At 43.7% G+C, this 16,339-nt stretch overlaps 1 protein-coding gene across 5 annotated transcripts in view; it reads left to right on the top strand.

Annotated features, from left to right (window-relative positions):
• Positions 1-9,044: 9,044 nt before the first annotated feature.
• Positions 9,045-16,339, top strand: part of ADAMTS16 (ADAM metallopeptidase with thrombospondin type 1 motif 16) — a 360,296-nt gene continuing 353,001 nt past the window's right edge. For all 5 annotated transcript variants that reach the window (XR_011855812.1, XR_011855811.1, XM_072152917.1 and 2 more), the window contains exons 1-2: positions 9,045-9,442; positions 9,539-9,641. Coding sequence is in view for 3 of the 5 variants with exons in the window: in XM_072152917.1 (XP_072009018.1) it covers positions 9,389-9,442; positions 9,539-9,641 (157 nt within the window). In the remaining 2 variants the exon portion in view is untranslated. The remainder of the gene's footprint in view (positions 9,443-9,538; positions 9,642-16,339) is intronic.

The raw sequence follows: 16,339 nt of genomic DNA, 5'->3' as shown, positions 1-16,339 counted from the left end.
GCCAAATTATTTGGTCTCTGTGACAATTGGATTTTAAAAATGTTGGATTGTCATAAGAACCAGGAATAACAATAAAGCTTCATTGCAGACACCTCTGATAACTGTTATAGCTGTTTATTGTAGTCTAGGGCTAAAGTACAGTAACTTGCCAACATCCAGAGGTCCGTTTGTAACTAGAGGTCGTCTGTAAGTCAGGTGCTCTTAAGTATTGGACCGCCTGTAATTCCAAAATACAAAATTCCATTTTGTTCCATTTCCATTTTGTTTTAACCCATTTGAAGAACTTAAAGGGTTGATAGACTTAATAGAAGTTGTTTTACATACATTAAAGGGTGTAGTTTATATAGTGGGGTAATTTATGGGGTTTTACTATTACTTAGGCTTTTTGGAATGACTTGACAGCTGAGTTGTCCCTCAAAATGTGAGATTTGGCGATTTTCATAAAAATTTGAAAAATCGCACCTAAAGTTCTAAGCCTCATAACATCCTAGAAAAAGGAGAGGACGGATAAAATATGCTTCTAACATAAAGAATTTTTTGTTGATAAATTCCAATATTGCTGTCTTCAAAGCATTGTTGAGTGCTTGCTCAGCAGAAGCAGTGTGCGTTGTTGTAATTTTATTATTTAGTATAAGCACAAGTGAGCAAATGGTTAAAGCCACAAACAATGTTGCAATGGAGGTTCCCCCTACAGCATTCCAGTTACTAGATACAGGAACAAATCAGATTACTGCAGTTTCTTAGTAACTGCTATATTATTCTGGAAATAAAAAGATTCAACTGTGAGGGGTCTTAACTAGAGATGAGCGAGCACTAAAATGCTCGGGTACTCGTTATTCGAGACGAACTTTTCCCGATGCTCGAGTGCTCGTCTCGAATAACGAGCCCCATTGAAGTCAATGGGAGACTCGAGCATTTTTCAAGGGGACCAAGGCTCTGCACAGGGAAGCTTGGCCAAACACCTGGGAACCTCAGAAAAGGATGGAAACACCACAGAAATGGACAGGAAACAGCAGGGGCAGCATGCATGGATGCCTCTGAGGCTGCTTAAATGCACCATTATGCCAAAATTATGGGCAACAGCATGGCCATGACAGAGTGACAGAATGAAGCTAGATAGCATCTAAAACATCCAATAATTGACCCTGACACTATAGGGGACGGCATGCAGAGGCAGCGGCAGCAGCGGCAGGCTAGAGAGTGGCACGGTGACATAACCTAAATGAACTCAGGCTTCAAACCAATGGGTGGCAGAGAGGAACCAAAGGAGGTGAGCAAGAAGCGTTGAAATAATATCGGTACATGATAAAAGTTTGCCAGTATATTTTGTGGATTACACAGCAGGGTGGCGACAAAGTTAACATGGAAGCCATGAAAACAACCCAAAATTCTGCCTGACACAGCTCGTTTGATAAGGGGACCATGTATGGAGGCAGTGAACTAGTAGTAGATTAAAGGTGCTGCAGTTAAAACTATGTTAGTTGGATCTTGACATGGAGCTGGCGCTCCGCTGCCAGGCGAGCTTTCGCCAATCCAAGCCCCTGTCTCTAGGCTACTCCCCAAACAGCACTTCTAAGAACCTTTTGTATAAGATCAAGTGTAGTAGCGTTCTTATAAGTTTAGGATATGGCGGGTGAGGGGAATGTAAACTGATGCGCAAGAAGCGCTGAAATAATATTGGTAAATGATAAAAGTTTACCAGTATACTTTGTGGATTACACAGCAGGGTGGCGACAAAGTTAACAAGTTTGTTGTGGAAGCCATGAAAACAACCCAAAATTCTGCCTGACACAGCTCGTTTGATAAGGGGACCATGTATGCCTACAGTTCATGCCAGTCGCTGCACTGGCTGCCAGTCTCCTTTCGAATACAGTTTAAAATAATAACCCTCATCCATAAAGCTCTGTATAATGCTGCACCCCCCTACCTCTCCTCTCTTATCTCAGTCTATCGCCCAACCCATGCTCTTAGATCCGCCAGTGATCTTAGATTAACCTCTACCCTAGTGCGGACCTCCCACTCGCGTCTCCAAGACTTCTCTAGAGCTGCACCAATTCTATGGAATGCTCTGCCCCGGACTATCAGACTAATACCTAACCTCCAAAGTTTCAAACGTACTCTTAAAACCCATTTCTTTAGGCAAGCCTATAACACTCATTAACTGCATGAAGTTTTAACTCTTCTACTAACCCGTCCTGTGTCGTCCTCCCATCTGTTATCCAGCAACCAACAGGCACCAGACTTCTCTGCAGTCCCATTCACCCTGGACCTGGTATATAAGATGACGGCTGAGTGGTTCAAGCGACAGCAATTCCATTTATTATATTTTGTTCTATTCCCTAAGAAGAATGGCTTGACCATTAAATATTCTTTTACCTCGTGTTACCCCATCATCTTCATAAACCGTAAGCTCTGGCGAGCAGGGACCTCACTCCTGTTGTTCCATACAAATGTTGTGCTCTGTTACATTACATTTGTATTTGTTTCCTATGATTTGTAAAGCGCTACGGAATATGATGGCGCTATATAAATAAAGATTATTATTATTATTATTATGGAGGCAGTGAACTAGTAGTTAAAGGTGCTGCAGTTAAAACTATGTTAGTTGGATCTTGGGATGGAGCTGGCGCTCCGCTTCCAGGCGAGCTTTCGCCAATCCAAGCCCCTGTCTCTAGGCTACTCACCAAACAGCACTTCTAAGAACCTTTTGTATAAGATCAAGTGTAGTAGCGTTCTTATAAGTTTGGGATATGGCGGGTGAGGGGAATGTAAACAGATGCGCAAGAAGCGCTGAAATAATATCGGTAAATGACAAATGACAAATGATAAAAGTTTGCCAGTATATTTTGTGGATTACACAGCAGGGTGGCGACAAAGTTAACAAGTTTGATGTGGAATGCCCTGTAATAGCTCTTGGGCGGTGTGCCTTTTATCGCCTAGGCTCAGCAGTTTGAGCACCGCCTGCTGTCACTTAGCGACGGCACTGCTGCTGTGCCTAGAGCTAGCGACTGATGGCGCCATGCCCACGGATGGTAGTTCGGAGGAGGAGGTGGAGGAGGGGTGGGAGGAGGAGGAGGCATAGTATGCCTGAAAGACCTGGACCGAGGTAGGCCCCGCAATCCTCGGCGTCGGCAGTATATGACCAGCCGCAGGGTCAGACTCGGTCCCAGCCTCCACCAAGTTAACCCAATGTGCCGTCAGCGATATATAGTGGCCCTGCCCGGCAGCACTCGTCCACGTGTCTGTGATCAGGTGGACCTTGTCAGAAACGGCGTTGGTCAGGGCACGGATGATGTTGTCTGACACGTGCTGGTGCAGGGCTGGGACGGCACATCGGGAAAAGTAGTGGCGGCTGGGGACCGAATACCGAGGGGCGGCCGCCGCCATGAGGTTGCGAAAGGCCTCGGTCTCTACTAGCCTATAGGGCAGCATCTCCAGGCTAAGCAATCTGGAGATGTGGACATTAAGGGCTTGGGCGTGCGGGTGGGTTGCACTATATTTCCGTTTCCGCTCCAGCGTCTGGGGTATGGAGAGCTGAACGCTGGTGGATGCTGTGGAGGATCGTGGAGGCGATGATGGGGTTTTTGTGCCAGGGTCCTGGGCAGGGGGCTGACTATCAGCTGACACAGGGGAAGGAGCAGTGGTGTGCACGGCTGGAGGTGAACGTGCTTGGTGCCACTGAGTGGGGTGTTTAGCATTCATATGCCTGCGCATACTGGTGGTAGTTAAGCTAGTAGTGGTGGAACCCCTGCTGATCCTGGTTTGGCAAAGGTTGCACACCACAGTCCGTCGGTCATCCGGTGTTTCTTTAAAGAACCTCCAGACTTCTGAAAATCTAGCCTTCGCCACGGGAGCTTGACTACGGGCAACATTTGGCGCTGATGCACCTGCTCTGGTCCTGCCTCTCCGTCTGGCCCCACCACTGCCTCTTCCAACCTGTTCTGGTCGAGGACTCTCCTCCGTCTCAGAAGCATTGTGTTCACCCGGCCTCTCAACCCAGCTTGGGTCTGTCACCTCATCATCCTCCGATCCCTCAGTCTGCTCCCCCCTCGGACTTCCTGCCCTGACAACAACTTCACCACTGTCTGACAACCATGTCTCCTCATCGTCGGACACCTCTTTACACACTTCTTCCACTACGTCAAGAAGGTCATCATCACCCACAGACTGCGACTGGTGGAAAACCTGGGCATCGGAAAATTGCTCAGCAGCAACCGGACAAGTGGTTTGTGACTGTGGGAAGGGTCCAGAAAACAGTTCCTCAGAGTATGCCGGTTCAAATGCCAAATTTTCCTGGGAGGGGGCAGACTGGGGGGGAGGAGGCTGAGGTGCAGGAGCTGGAGGAGTGCCGATTTCGGTGACATGGGTGGACTGCGTGGAAGACTGACTGGTGGACAAATTGCTCGAAGCATTGTCGGCAATCCACAACATCACTTGTTCGCACTGTTCTGGCCTCAACAGTGCTCTACCACGAGTCCCAGTAACTTCAGACATGAATCTAGGGAGTGTAGCTCTGCGGCGTTCCCCTGCTCCCTCATCAGCAGGTGGTGTCTCACCCCGCCCAGGACCACGGCCTCTGACCCCTGCAGTAGTTGGACACCCACGTCCCCGCCCTCGTCCTCTACCCCTAGCCCTCGGGTTAAACATTTTGAAAATGAAAGTTATAACTTTAATTTTTTTTTTACTTTTTTTTGTGTTTTTTTGTGTTTTTTAGTTTTAAAACCAAACGATGCTATCCTATTGCTATGGCTATTTTCTAGCCAAGTATGAAAGCACACTGCTATGCCAGATGAGATGACGCTGAGTTATGAAAAAATAAACGTAAAATAAAAAGGAAATGGCAGACTGTGCCTAATTGAAATCCAACCCCTAATAAATTTTCCCACTTCGGTCTTTGTGATGGATATGTGCGTCACTAAGCGCTAAACACAACGGTCGCAAGTCTCACTACAAATTCCTCACAATATGGTAGTAGATGCACTGCAGCAAGGACAGCCACCAGCAGATCAACCAGAAATAAAATATATATAACGCTATTGTAGGCGTAAGTAAGCCGTTTGGATTCTCCTTTGGCTATTTTCTAGCCAAGTATGAAAGCACACTGCTATGCCAGATGAGATGACGCTGAGTTATGAAAAAATAAACGTAAAATAAAAAGGAATTGGCAGACTGTGCCTAATTGAAATCCAACCCCTAATAAATTTTCCCACTTCGGTCTTTGCGATGGATATGTGCGCCACTAAGCGCTAAACACAACGGTCGCAAGTCTCACTACAAATTCCTCACAATATGGTAGTAGATGCACTGCAGCAAGGACAGCCACCAGCAGATCAACCAGAAATAAAATATATATAACAATATTGTAGGCGTAAGTAAGCCGTTTGGATTCTCCTATGGCTATTTTCTAGCCAAGTATGAAAGCACACTGCTATGCCAGATGAGATGACGCTGAGTTATTAAAAAAGTAAACGTAAAATAAAAAGAAACTGGCAGACTGTGCCTAATTGAAATCAAACCCCTAATAAATTTTCCCACTTCGGTCTTTGCGATCGATATGTGCGTCACTAAGCGCTAAACACAAAGGTCGCAAGTCTTACTACAAATTCCTCACAATTTGGTAGTAGATGCACTGCAGCAAGGACAGCCACCAGCAGATCAACCAGAAATAAAATATATATAACGCTATTGTAGGCGTAAGTAAGCCGTTTGGATTCTCCTATGGCTATTTTCTAGCCAAGTATGAAAGCACACTGCTATGCCAGATGAGATGACGCTGAGTTATTAAAAAAATAAACGTAAAATAAAAAGAAACTGGCAGACTGTGCCTAATTGAAATCAAACCCCTAATAAATTTTCCCACTTCAGTCTTTGCGATGGATATGTGCGTCACTAAGCGCTAAACACAAAGGTCGCAAGTCTCACTACAAATTCCTCACAATTTGGTAGTAGATGCACTGCAGCAAGGACAGCCACCAGCAGATCAACCAGAAATAAAATATATATAACGCTATTGTAGGCGTAAGTAAGCCGTTTGGATTCTCCTATGGCTATTTTCTAGCCAAGTATGAAAGCACACTGCTATGCCAGATGAGATGACGCTGAGTTATTAAAAAAATAAACGTAAAATAAAAAGAAACTGGCAGACTGTGCCTAATTGAAATCAAACCCCTAATAAATTTTCCCACTTCGGTCTTTGCGATGGATATGTGCGTCACTAAGCGCTAAACACAAAGGTCGCAAGTCTCACTACAAATTCCTCACAATTTGGTAGTAGATGCACTGCAGCAAGGACAGCCACCAGCAGATCAACCAGAAATAAAATATATATAACGCTATTGTAGGCGTAAGTAAGCCGTTTGGATTCTCCTATGGCTATTTTCTAGCCAAGTATGAAAGCACACTGCTATGCCAGATGAGATGACGCTGAGTTATTAAAAAAATAAACGTAAAATAAAAAGTAAATGGCAGACTGTGCCTAATTGAAATCAAACCCCTAATAAATTTTCCCACTTTGGTGTTTGAGGTGGATATGTGTGTCACTAAGAGCTAAACACAACGGTAGCAAGTCCCCCTGCAAATTCCTCACAATATGGTACTAGCTGCAAATAAAAAAAAAAAAAAGTATAACGTTATTGTAGCCCTAAGAAGGGCTGTTGGGTTCTTGTAGAATCACTTCTGCCTAACACTATTCTAATTGAACAGCCTAACGCTTTCCCTGACCAGCAGCAGCTCTCTCCCTAGCGGCATCCAGACACAGAATGATCCGAGCAGCGCAGGCAGGGGCTAGTCTATTCCAGGGTCACCTGATCTGGCCAGCCAACCACTGCTATCGACGTGTAAGGGTACCACGTCATGCTGGGTGGAGTGCAGAGTCTCCTGGCTTGTGATTGGCTCTGTTTCTGGCCGCCAAAAAGCAAAACGGCGGGAGCTGCCATTTTCTCGAGCGGGCGAAGTATTTGCCCGAGCAACGAGCAGTTTCGAGTACGCTAATGCTCGAACGAGCATCAAGCTCGGACGAGTATGTTCGCTCATCTCTAGTCTTAAGCTGTTAGAGTTCTGTGTCTGATATATCGGATGGTGAGCGCAGTGACTTAATGCTCACCGTCCAATATATCGGAAGCAGAGCTGATACCGGTTCATCTCAAGATCTGAGCCGTACCGGCATCAGGATACACGGGTGCCAGCTGTAACTAACACCTGACACCCCAATGTAGCACCCACGGTCGGAGTGGGCTCCGATCGTGGGTGTTTAACCCATTAAATGCCAGCGTGACCACTGCATTTAACCTGCCTTTGGGGGGTCAGCATAGGCTGACACTGCTAATATCCTGCCATATCAGTATCACAGAGTATTATCATGAACAAGCAATCAGACGATTGCTTGTTCATGTTCCATGGTAGAAATAGTAAAAAAGTACAAAAAAAAATGTTATTAAAAAAAATAAAGCAATAAATAAATAAAAATGCCCATAATCCCCATAACATATAAAGAGACATACAACACAAAAAAAAGTCTAAATCATAACACAAACTTCACATATATAGTATCAAACTAAAATCCTGGCAGCTGCAGGGCACTCCTTTCCATCTGTGCCTCGCTGTGCGCCCATAAAACAAGTAACGTCCACATGTGGGGGGGCTCTGTAACCGGGAGAAATTTCATAACAAATCGTAAGGTGGATTTTCTCTTTTTATCTTTTGGAAATGTGTAAATTTTAGGGTTAAATGAACATATAACCGACAAAATGTAACCATTCTAAATTTCACCTCCATAAGTGGTTTCTGATAGTCTGAGGGGTGCAGATTTGAAAATGGGTTGATTATATAGGGGGGGGGGGGTTGACATTAAATAAGAAAAATTGCATTCAAAACAGAATTTATCCCCAAAATAGTCAATTCTGAAAATATGGAAAATCGATACCCGCGTGATGTCAAAATAATTATCCAGCCATTTCAAAAATTATGAAAATGTAAAGTAGACATATGGTAAATGTTATTCGGCAAGTTATTTAGGAGGTAAATCTAACTGCGTGAAAACGCAATGATTTCAAATTTTGAAAATGGCAAATTTTTCAAAAAATTCATCATTTTTTTTTTTTTGTAAATAAACGCAAAACTTATCAGCCAACATTTACCACTAAAATGAAGTACAACATGTGAGGAAAATACAATCTCAGAATCGTTTTGATAAGTAATAGTGTTTGAAAGTTATAACCATATAACCATAAAGTGACACATGTCTGAATCCAAAACTGAATCCAAAACTATAAACTGGCAGTGTCCTTAAGGGTGCGTTCACACGTTGCGTTTTGACCTGCGTTTTCATTGCGTTTGAAACGCATATACAACAGCTGAGGAGAGGTGATTTGCCTAATTACATCACTGTTAACATTTCTGTTTACAAAACGCATCGTAAACGCAATGTTAATGCATGCGTTAACAACGCGTTAATGCATGTGTTTTGTTAACGCATGCGTTAACATTGCGTTTCCAAACGTAAACGGTAATGTAATTAGGCAAATCACCTCTCATCAGTTGTTGTATATGCGTTTCAAACACAATGAAAACGCAACCAAAACGCAACGTGTGAACGCGCCCTTAGAGTGCGGTCACACGTTGTGCTAATGTTGCGTTTCTTGATGCAATGCATGTATTTAAACAATACAGAACACCAGGTGCAGATTACCAATCACATGTGTTTCACTACAAGATATTGCAGTGAAATCACATTCTGGTTGTATATATCTAATGGGTTTTAATGTTATTTCCAAGTAAAACTGTAAAATTCTTACTTTGCTGAAATAACTAAAATTCCAACTCTCCACAAAGTCCATCCATATATCAAAGTATGTGGGGACATTATATTACCTATAAGATAACTATTTGGATTGCTACATGTACAATATATCTGCTGCTAACAAATGTCAGTGCTGGGTGATAATTATGTATGTTCTCCTATGTTGTCCCCTGTACCTGCAATCAGCAGGCAATGAGGGGTTAATAGCAGTAGCCCAGCAGAGCTGCACAGCCCCCTGCACAGAGCAGGCACTGATTGGTTTGCAGGAGCCGGCTGGAAGAGCTGCTGCACTCACACACATGGGGACTTGGACGAGTAATAGGAATCCTTGTTCCAGACAGAGATCAAGACAGCAGCAGCCGCTGTAATTCTAGCCACAATATACATTGCTGGATCACTAGACTACATAAGACTTTGTAGAGTATGAGGCTAACATTATAGCTAAGTAAATTGAAATCATTGTACACAGTAATGAATTCTATATGCTTATCTGTAAGCATATATATATAAGTAAATAAGCATATCTGAGACCACCGCTGGAGAGATAAGGGGAGCTACCTGGTTACAGACTGCAGGATATATGCAGGAGATATGGCTATTATTGTTGGTATATATCCCCTGCTTCTTGCACTTGCGTTATGTAAGGTGAGTCTGGTCCTTTATTCCTTTTTATTAGATGTCCTAGTACCAGCAAGATAACTGAACAGCACATTTTTTTCTTTTCCTTGATGGCACCTCCAGAATGCACCTGTATATTCTGTACACAGGACATCTCAGGCAAAGGGAAGCCTGTCCTTATCCATGGCTCTACACAATGATATATTGGATGTAACTGAGCATGCTGGTGAGTATCAGCCTACCTAAATATGTTCTAGCTGTGCAAGTGGTCTTACTCCATAGTATACATTCTAGGTACTGTTTAACATTTTAACTATGGGTTGCTAGAAACCTTTGACAACATATCATAGATGTAACTAAACAAGCATTGCATAGTATTCCTAAGTTTCTACTGAAAAATTACAACCACTAATATTGATGTGCAATCATTATATTGGGATGCAACTAGAAGGTCAATATTAACAATCTACATTGCTTTCACTGCCATAGATGGTGCTGGACACACTTTATGAACACTTTATTTCCAGAGAGTCCTGCTTTGTGAGCGCTTTGACTGACTCCTGACAGTAGTTGCTGCAGTAACATTCTAGTAATTCTGCCAAGGCCACATTTCTTTTTGCATAATGATCTGTCTGCTCTGTGTGTGCAGCTCAATAGATTGTGTGATTTACTTTGTTACTTACTACGATATTTGTAGGAAATGTATTTCTTTTGGTAGTGTAGGTCGCAGTCTATGTACAGTAAACACATTTGGAGGGTATAATATGTACCAATTTTGTTAAATGCATCTTTTTAAATTTTATTGCTGTTCTGTGTGCCACATAACTCACAATTATTTTTTATTAAAAACCTGTTGTATTGTATAGTAAGAAGTCATTATACATTCCAACATGTAAACAGTATGAATCATCTGCCAAGTTTACATTTAGCACAAATATACTTTAAAGAAGCTCATAAAGGAAGATATTAAATTGGTACAAGAACATTCTGCATTTACAGTATCCTGTTATGTAGCTGATGTTGCATTGATTAACAACCACTAGGGGGTACTGATTGAACTACTATTTGCAACTTGCTTTGGAATCTTTTGCTTGCTAGGGGCAAAATATATCCCCTATAATTTTTTTTAGTCACAATGTGTTTAGTATCCTAAAGTGTATACACATATAGTGGAAGCCTTTTTTTCTTTATTTTATTAGACTTTTTTGAAAGTATTCGTTCATAACAAGGGTAAAACCAATAAAAGAGTTGCATGTTTTATTCAGATAATATGGAGGTTTATTGAATAGATGAGTGTGATTAATTATGTATTAGATCATGCTGTTCAGCTAAATGAATGCCTTATTTCATCTGGTTTCATCTAACAGTGATTTCATACTGAAATAGTAATATTACCATGTTGCATGGTAAGATGAAGGATGTATGATCAATTACATTTATTTTACAGTAATAATTTACTGAGGTATCTATCCCAAATCTATAATTCTTTATGACTTTACATCCCTTATCAACTCAAAATGTAGTTCCTTCCCATGATTCTGTTGGCATAAATTCTAATTAATCAGTAACTTAAAGGACACCTGTCATCATATGTGTTTCTAGTCTTGTCACTACTACCTGTTGGAGCAGCTCACAAGGATCCTATCCCAGCCTTTATCTAGTTATTTCATACATTAATCATTATAAAATCATCTATTCTTTATTATGTAAATCAAGCTGGTCGCATGGTGAGAGGTAGTGATGTCACTCCTGTTACCCCTCCTCTCTCCTCCCCCTGCTCATGTCTGTGTGTAATGTATAGTAAAGCATTGCTAGTGTGTGTGCTGCATCTGCTGACATGCTGCATCCTCCTAATATACAGGTGAGAGACACAGACATCAGCTACACATGAATCTTACATATTCTGCTGTAACATGGCTGCCTGGAGCTGTTGTATCTCTCCTATACACACACACACACAGGCTGCAAGGGGCATGGCCACTAGCAAGCACATGGAGGAGCCAACACACTATTATACAGGCTGTCAGTCAAGCACTGGGGGTGTGGCTGTACCTCCCACTCATGAATAAGCTAGACAGCTTGAATATGCTAATGAGTCATTGGACATTTCACGGGTCATTTGCATACAGCTTTAGGAACTCATTGCTTCAGTTTACAGGTGTGTAGAGGGACAATGAAGGGGTAGAGGCAAGGCTTTCTAATGGCATTTTATGAAAATATATTTAGTTTAGGGGGGTTATTTTTGCCTGACTGGTTCTCTTTAACCTTATGGAGGCTGCACATGTATTATCTGATTAATACTTTAGATTTAGCTGTGAGTCTGTACATGTTCAAGGTGTTAAAGGGGCTGTTTACTAAATTAAGCAGCTCCTAGTGCTTGAACAAACGCCGCAGTGTTAGAGTGATAGCGTTACCGGAAACTTCCGGTAACGCTATCAAATACTGCGGCGGGGTACAATGTAATCGTCGCTGCCTCTTCCCCGGACTGCTCCGCTCGTTCCATAGGCTGGTGGTGACTGCCCCTAACCATGCCTTAACCCCGCCCCCTCATCAATACGTCGGACAGCTTTGCAAGCTGTCCGACAATTACACTGTACCCTGCCGCAGTACAGTGCAGCGTTTGTTCAAGCACACTTTAGTAAGCAGCTCCTAGTGCTGAAAATTTGTGTGATATGTCCTCTTTAAATTGTCTCTCGTCATTGGTTTTTAATTGATGTGGAGCATATACTCTAAGTGAAAATATCACTTTGCAGCCATCAAATATACTCAGTCTCAAAAAGGTGTCACTTGATTTCTTCACTCTTCTTCTGCTCCCCATGGCTAACACAGTTCAAATCTACACTATTTGCAGTGATATACAGAGCGGAAGATTGGAAATTGTTTAACCCCTTAATGATCGCCGTATCGGCTTTTTACGGTGGTCATTAAGGGTACTTCTTCTGACGCGTACGCCTTTCTGCAGCGGCGTGTCAGAAGAAGATTTTGGGACCCCGGGTCTCGCTGGTGCCGGTGTCGGGCTGTGATATAACAGCCCACACCCGGCACTAACACCCGGGATCGGAAAATCTCCGACCCCGGGTGTTTAACCCCTTGCACGCCGCTGTCAAGCATGACCGCGGCGTGCAAGTGTCCCCCCGTGGATCGGACCCCCCCGGTGTGCTTACCGGGGGATACGATCCCTCCTGCCGCTGCCCTGGGTCCCGACGAATGACCCAAGGATGCAGGCTTCTCTCCACGCCGGGTTCTGCCTTCCTGGCAGGACCCGGCTGTAAGTAACTGAGCATGCGCGGCATGCTCAGTTACTTACACTATACACTTCAATACAAGTGTATTGCGGATGATCGCTTATTCAAACCAAGAAGTAGAAAATGTAAAAAAGTTAAAAAAAAAGAAATTAAATCTTTTTATAATATAATTAAATAAAGTAAAAGTCCCATAATCTCCCCAGTAACACATAAAATGCAAATAAAGTAAATAAAACACAAAAACACGTACATATTTGGTATCACCGCGTCCGTATTAATTTGTACAATAAATCTAAATCAATATTGAACCCGCTCGGTGGACTACGTAAAAAAAAAACTCGAAAAACTTCCCATAATATATAAAATTTTTCATCAAACACCATCACAAAAAATGTTCTAAAAAGTGATAAAAAAAAGTTACGTTCCCTAATATGATACGACTAGAGATGAGCGAACATGCTCGTCCGAGCTTGATGCTCGTTCGAGCATTAGCGTACTCGAAACTGCTCGTTGCTCGGACGAATACTTCGCCCGCTCGAGAAAATGGCAGCTCCCGCCGTTTTGCTTTTTGGCGGCCAGAAACAGAGCCAATCACAAGCCAGGAGACTCTGCACTCCACCCAGCATGACGTGGTACCCTTACACGTCGATAGCAGTGGTTGGCTGGCCAGATCAGGTGACCCTGGGATAGACTAGCCGCTGCCCGCGCTGCTCGGATCATTCTGTGTCTGGATGCCGCTAGGGAGAGAGCTGCTGCTGGTCAGGGAAAGCGTTAGGGTGTTCTATTAGCTTACTGTTAGGCAGGAGTGATTCTCCAAGAACCCAACAGCCCTTCTTAGGGCTACAATAACGTTCTACTTTTTTTTTTTTTTTATTTGCATCTAGTACCATTTTGTGAGGAATTAGCAGGGGGACTTGCTACCGTTGTGTTTAGCTCTTAGTGGCACACATATCCACCTCAAACACCAAAGTGGGAAAATTTAGTAGGGGTTGGATTTCAATTAGGCACAGTCTGCCATTTTTCCTTTTTTATTTTACTTTTATTTTGTTTAATAACTCAGTGTCATCTCATCTGGCATAGTAGTGTGCTTTCATACTTGGCTAGAAAATAGCCATAGGAGAATCCAAACGGCTTACGCCTACAGTAGCGTTATATATTTGATTTCTGGTTGATCTGCTGGTGGCTGTACTTGCTGCAGTGCATCTACTAGCCAATTGTGAGCAATTTGTAGTGAGACTTGCGACCGCTGTGTTTTGCGCTTAGTGACGCACATATCCATTGCAAAGACCGAAGTGGGAAAATTTAGTAGGGGTTGGATTTCAATTAGGCACAGTCTGCCATTTGTCCTTTTTTATTTTACGTTTATTTTGTTTAATAACTCAGCGTCATCTCATCTGGCATAGTAGTGTGCTTTCATACTTGGCTAGAAAATAGCCATAGGAGAATCCAAACGGCTTACGCCTACAGTAGCGTTATATATTTGATTTCTGGTTGATCTGCTGGTGGCTGTACTTGCTGCAGTGCATCTACTAGCCAATTGTCAGCAATTTGTAGTGAGACTTGCGACCGCTGTGTTTTGCGCTTAGTGACGCACATATCCATTGCAAAGACCGAAGTGGGAAAATTTAGTAGGGGTTGGATTTCAATTAGGCACAGTCTGCCATTTGTCCTTTTTTATTTTACGTTTATTTTGTTTAATAACTCAGCGTCATCTCATCTGGCATAGTAGTGTGCTTTCATACTTGGCTAGAAAATAGCCATAGGAGAATCCAAACGGCTTACGCCTACAGTAGCGTTATATATTTGATTTCTGGTTGATCTGCTGGTGGCTGTACTTGCTGCAGTGCATCTACTAGCCAATTGTCAGCAATTTGTAGTGAGACTTGCGACCGCTGTGTTTTGCGCTTAGTGACGCACATATCCATTGCAAAGACCGAAGTGGGAAAATTTAGTAGGGGTTGGATTTCAATTAGGCACAGTCTGCCATTTGTCCTTTTTTATTTTACGTTTATTTTGTTTAATAACTCAGCGTCATCTCATCTGGCATAGTAGTGTGCTTTCATACTTGGCTAGAAAATAGCCATAGGAGAATCCAAACGGCTTACGCCTACAGTAGCGTTATATATTTGATTTCTGGTTGATCTGCTGGTGGCTGTACTTGCTGCAGTGCATCTACTAGCCAATTGTCAGCAATTTGTAGTGAGACTTGCGACCGCTGTGTTTTGCGCTTAGTGACGCACATATCCATTGCAAAGACCGAAGTGGGAAAATTTAGTAGGGGTTGGATTTCAATTAGGCACAGTCTGCCATTTGTCCTTTTTTATTTTACGTTTATTTTGTTTAATAACTCGGTGTCATCTCATCTGGCATAGTAGTGTGCTTTCATACTTGGCTAGAAAATAGCCATAGCAATAGGATAGCATTGTTTGGTTTTAAAAACTCAAAAACACAAAAAAAAAAAAAAAACACAAAAAAAAGTTAAAAAAAAATTAAAGCTATAACTCTCATTTTAAAAATGTTTAACTCGAGGGCTAGGGGTAGAGGACGAGGGCGGGGACGTGGGCGTCCAACTACTGCAGGGGTCAGAGGCCGTGGTCCTGGCCGGGGTGAGACACCACCTGCTTATGAGGGAGCAGGGGAACGCCGCAGAGCTACACTCCCTAGGTTCATGTCTGAAGTTACTGGGACTCGTGGTAGAGCACTGTTGAGGCCAGAACAGTGCGAACAGGTGATGTCGTGGATTGCTGACAATGCTTCGAGCAATTTGTCCACCAGTCAGTCTTCCACGCAGTCCACCCATGTCACCGAAATCGGCACTCCTCCAGCTCCTGCACCTCAGCCTCCTCCCCCCCAGTCTGCCCCCTCCCAGGAAAATTTGGCATTTGAACCGGCATACTCTGAGGAACTGTTTTCTGGACCCTTCCCACAGTCACAAACCACTTGTCCGGTTGCTGCTGAGCAATTTTCCGATGCCCAGGTTTTCCACCAGTCACAGTCTGTGGGTGATGATGACCTTCTTGACGTAGTGGAAGTGTGTAAAGAGGTGTCCGACGATGAGGAGACACGGTTGTCAGACAGTGGGGAAGTTGTTGTCAGGGCAGGAAGTCCGAGGGGGGAGCAGACTGAGGGATCGGAGGATGATGAGGTGACAGACCCAAGCTGGGTTGAGAGGCCGGGTGAACACAGTGCTTCTGAGACGGAGGAGAGTCCTCGACCAGAACAGGTTGGAAGAGGCAGTGGTGGGGCCAGACGGAGAGGCAGGGCCAGAGCTGGTGCATCAGCGCCAAATGTGTCAACTAGTGAAGCTCCCGTGGCGAGGGCTCTTGCGGCGAGGGCTAGATCTTCAGAAGTCTGGAGGTTCTTTAAGGAAACACCGGATGACCGACGGACTGTGGTGTGCAACATTTGCCAAACCAGGCTCAGCAGGGGTTCCACCACTACTAGCTTAACTACCACCAGTATGCGCAGGCATATGAATGCTAAACACCCCACTCAGTGGCAACAAGCCCGTTCACCTCCGGCCGTGCACACCACTGCTCCTTCCCCTGTGTCAGCTGATAGTCAGCCCCCTGCCCAGGACCCTGCCACAAAAACCCCATCGTCGCCTCCACGATCCTCCACAGCATCCACCAGCGTTCAGCTCTCCATACCCCAGACGCTGGAGCGGAAACGCAAATAT

The sequence above is a fragment of the Engystomops pustulosus genome, chromosome 5 (assembly GCF_040894005.1).
Source record: "Engystomops pustulosus chromosome 5, aEngPut4.maternal, whole genome shotgun sequence".
NCBI lineage: Eukaryota > Metazoa > Chordata > Amphibia > Anura > Leptodactylidae > Engystomops > Engystomops pustulosus.
The sequence above is the reverse complement of the archived record's forward strand: the minus strand, read 5'-3'. Positions and strand labels throughout refer to the sequence as shown.